The sequence below is a fragment of the Anarrhichthys ocellatus genome, unplaced genomic scaffold (genome assembly GCF_004355925.1).
Source record: "Anarrhichthys ocellatus isolate YVR2014 unplaced genomic scaffold, GSC_Weel_1.0 scaffold1800, whole genome shotgun sequence".
Classification (NCBI taxonomy): Eukaryota; Metazoa; Chordata; class Actinopteri; order Perciformes; family Anarhichadidae; genus Anarrhichthys; species Anarrhichthys ocellatus.
The window spans coordinates 1-3,121 of NW_022281774.1; the positions used below are offsets into that span (position 1 = coordinate 1).

Below are 3,121 nucleotides of genomic sequence, written 5' to 3' on the forward strand. Positions count from 1 at the left end.
TTAAAACACTCAGGTGTGTGTTATGTATATTATTTTATGTTATATTATTGTTAAAACACTCTCAGGTGTGTGTTTTGTATATTATTTTATGTTATATTATTGTTAAAACACTCTCAGATGTGTGTTTTGTATATTATTTTATGTTATATTATTGTTAAAATACTCTCAGGTGTGTGTTATGTATATCATTTTATATTATATTAATTTTCAGGGGAGTCTGCACGACCCTCGTTTGATGGGAATCATCCCTCGTATCTCCAGAGACATCTTTGATCACATCTACTCTATGGATGAAAACCTGGAGTTTCACATCAAGGTGATGATGTCATCTGTACACTGATGACATCATCAGTCACATCAAACTAAAACCACAAAATATGATGTATTCAAACACTTTATTGTTTAAATTCATCCAGTCTATTATATAGATTTGTCCCGCAGTAAACTGCAATTAAAATAAATATGATACATAAGTCAATATCAACATAAACATAAACACATGACTACACATTGACATTTTTACAAACAAGAAATTATTAAATATTATTAATGTGTTTCATCTCTGCTTTAAGAAATTAATTCACACACTACATATTTCAAACACATTCTTTCTGGAGCTTCTTCTTCTCTTTTATTGCTCTTGTTGAGGTTATTTATGTATTTACATCAGAATTTGTCTTAAAAAGTCAAATCTGATCTGTGATTAGATCCCGCAGAAAATCACAGATATCTTTACAGATATTGCTTCAGCCTCTGGAAAACATGTATAGAATAATAACTAATCATATATAATGTAATATAATTAAATTTTGCATATGTATGTTTCTACATAATGAAACATGTCTCTTTTCTCTGCAGGTCTCTTATTTTGAAATATATCTGGATAAAATCAGAGACTTACTGGACGGTGATGATGATATTTAAAATCTATATTTTTAAACACAAACAATATTGATGAATGAAATTCAGGTGCTGACTGATGTGATTCATGTTTCAGTGTCAAAGACAAACCTGTCGGTCCACGAGGACAAAAACAGGGTTCCTTTTGTGAAGGTATCTTTACTTCCTATAGTACCAGTACTAGAGTATAAGCGCTGCAGCATCAGTACTACAATAACAAATTTTGCTGATGTGTATTTTCTTTCAGGGCTGCACGGAGCGTTTTGTTTCTAGTCCTGATGAAGTGATGGACGTCATTGACGAGGGAAAAGCCAACCGACACGTCGCCGTCACCAGTGAGTCTGGACTTCTACTACTAGTAGTACTACTTCTACTACTACATTACATTACAGACATTTAGCAGACGCTTTTATCCAAAGCGACTTACAATTCAGATTTGGGATGAAGTGTCTTGCTCAAGGACACATCAACATGCGACTAGCGGAGTCTGAGCCGGGGATCGAACCACCGATCCTCTGATTGAAGGACGGCCCTGCTATCCACTTAGCCACAGTCAACTACAGTACTACTACTACTAGTACTATTACTACTACTACTACTACTACTATTATTATTATTACTACTACTACTACTACTGCCACTACTATTACTATTACTACTACTATAACGTATTTACTACAGATATATATAGATTTATAATGTATTTACTATGAACATATGGGTATTCATAACGTATTTCCTATGGTGGTCCTGTGGTAGTACTATGATGTACTTCCTGCGGTGGCCCTGTATTAGTACTATGATGTACTTCCTGCGGTGGACGTGCTGTAGTACTATGCTGTACTTTCTTCTGTTCCTCCTGCAGACATGAACGAGCACAGCTCTCGCAGTCACAGTATTTTTCTGATCAACATCAAGCAGGAGAACATGGAGACGGAGCTCAAACTGTCGGGGAAACTCTACCTGGTGGACCTTGCAGGCAGCGAGAAGGTCACAATGCTTCACCATACTCACTTTATTGATTTATTGATTATTATTGAGTTATTGATCCGAGCTAAATATATCCACTAATAAGATATGTAACTGAAAACGGAGCAGTAATCAATAACAAACACAATATGTGATTATCATTGATGACATCATTACACACTGATTAGTTGATTAATGGATGGGACTATAAAAGAACAGATCATGATGAGTTTCTTATATATATGTATATATATATATATATCAGTGGTGGGTCGTCAGGGCCTGCAAGGCCTTCTCTGCTGGCCTAAACAGAATCACAAAAGTTATAGCTATTTTTTAATTTAATAATTTTTCATAAATACACATGTATTATAATAGTTTTTCCCATTATCTTATGTTCTCATTGCACAGCTACTGTCTTCCTCAGTTGCTCTGCTTCCAGTGCAGCTTGTTTTAAGTAGAGCTTTTATCCAATCAGATCTCACCTCTGTGTCTCTAGGTAAGAAGAGAGGCCCGAGGCCTGCAGACTCACAAGTGAATCCATGTGCAGTTTAAGTGAATGGGGACGATATTGTTGATTGTCATATTCTTCAACCAATCAGATCTTTAGTTTGACATGTTGGGCGTATTCTTTGACGTGTCAGCACCTGCTAGCTGGCCTACAAGTACGTCAGCATTACGTGCAGCTCAGTGTCCATGTACAGCTCTGCCGCGAGGTGCAGATTGTGCTGTGATTGGTCAGTGGGCGAGCACGTGACTATCGTGAAACGAAACTTAACAGCAGAGGCTTAGTTGGGTAGTGAATCACATCACGTGATGCAGCTCAGCCAATCAAATATGGGCATTCTGACTGAGTGAGATGCACCACACACCATGACACGGGGCTGAGACGAGGAAAGACATTGCAGATCAGTACGTACAATGTTCAAGTTGTGAAAGTAAAATTATAAGACGATCTCTTTGGGCCACGACTTGTCATTAAGGAATGATGGTGGGTCCCACAGCCAGACCAACTGAGAACCACTGTCCTCCATGAGCGCAGAAAACATTATATTTTCCTGAATATAAGCTTCTGCATTTTTCAAATGCTCTAGTACTATTCAAACGTATTGTAAGCCTCGTACCGAACGGTTTAATACGTACATAGTTACAGCCTTAGAAACGAATAATAACTGTGGCGCCATCATGTGGTTATAAGGTGGTATTTCAGCTGCAGGGCAACAGTGAAGGCCTAGGTATAAAATGCATGGCC

At 37.5% G+C, this 3,121-nt stretch overlaps 1 protein-coding gene across 1 annotated transcript in view; it reads left to right on the plus strand.

Annotated features, from left to right (window-relative positions):
• The first annotated feature begins 168 nt into the window (after positions 1 to 168).
• Positions 169 to 3,121, plus strand: part of LOC116377881 (kinesin heavy chain-like) — a 7,655-nt gene continuing 4,702 nt past the window's right edge. The window contains exons 1-5 of the mRNA XM_031839639.1: positions 169 to 316; positions 859 to 907; positions 998 to 1,053; positions 1,148 to 1,235; positions 1,766 to 1,890. Of these exons, the coding sequence (XP_031695499.1) occupies positions 179 to 316; positions 859 to 907; positions 998 to 1,053; positions 1,148 to 1,235; positions 1,766 to 1,890 (456 nt within the window). The 5' untranslated portion in view covers positions 169 to 178. The remainder of the gene's footprint in view (positions 317 to 858; positions 908 to 997; positions 1,054 to 1,147; positions 1,236 to 1,765; positions 1,891 to 3,121) is intronic.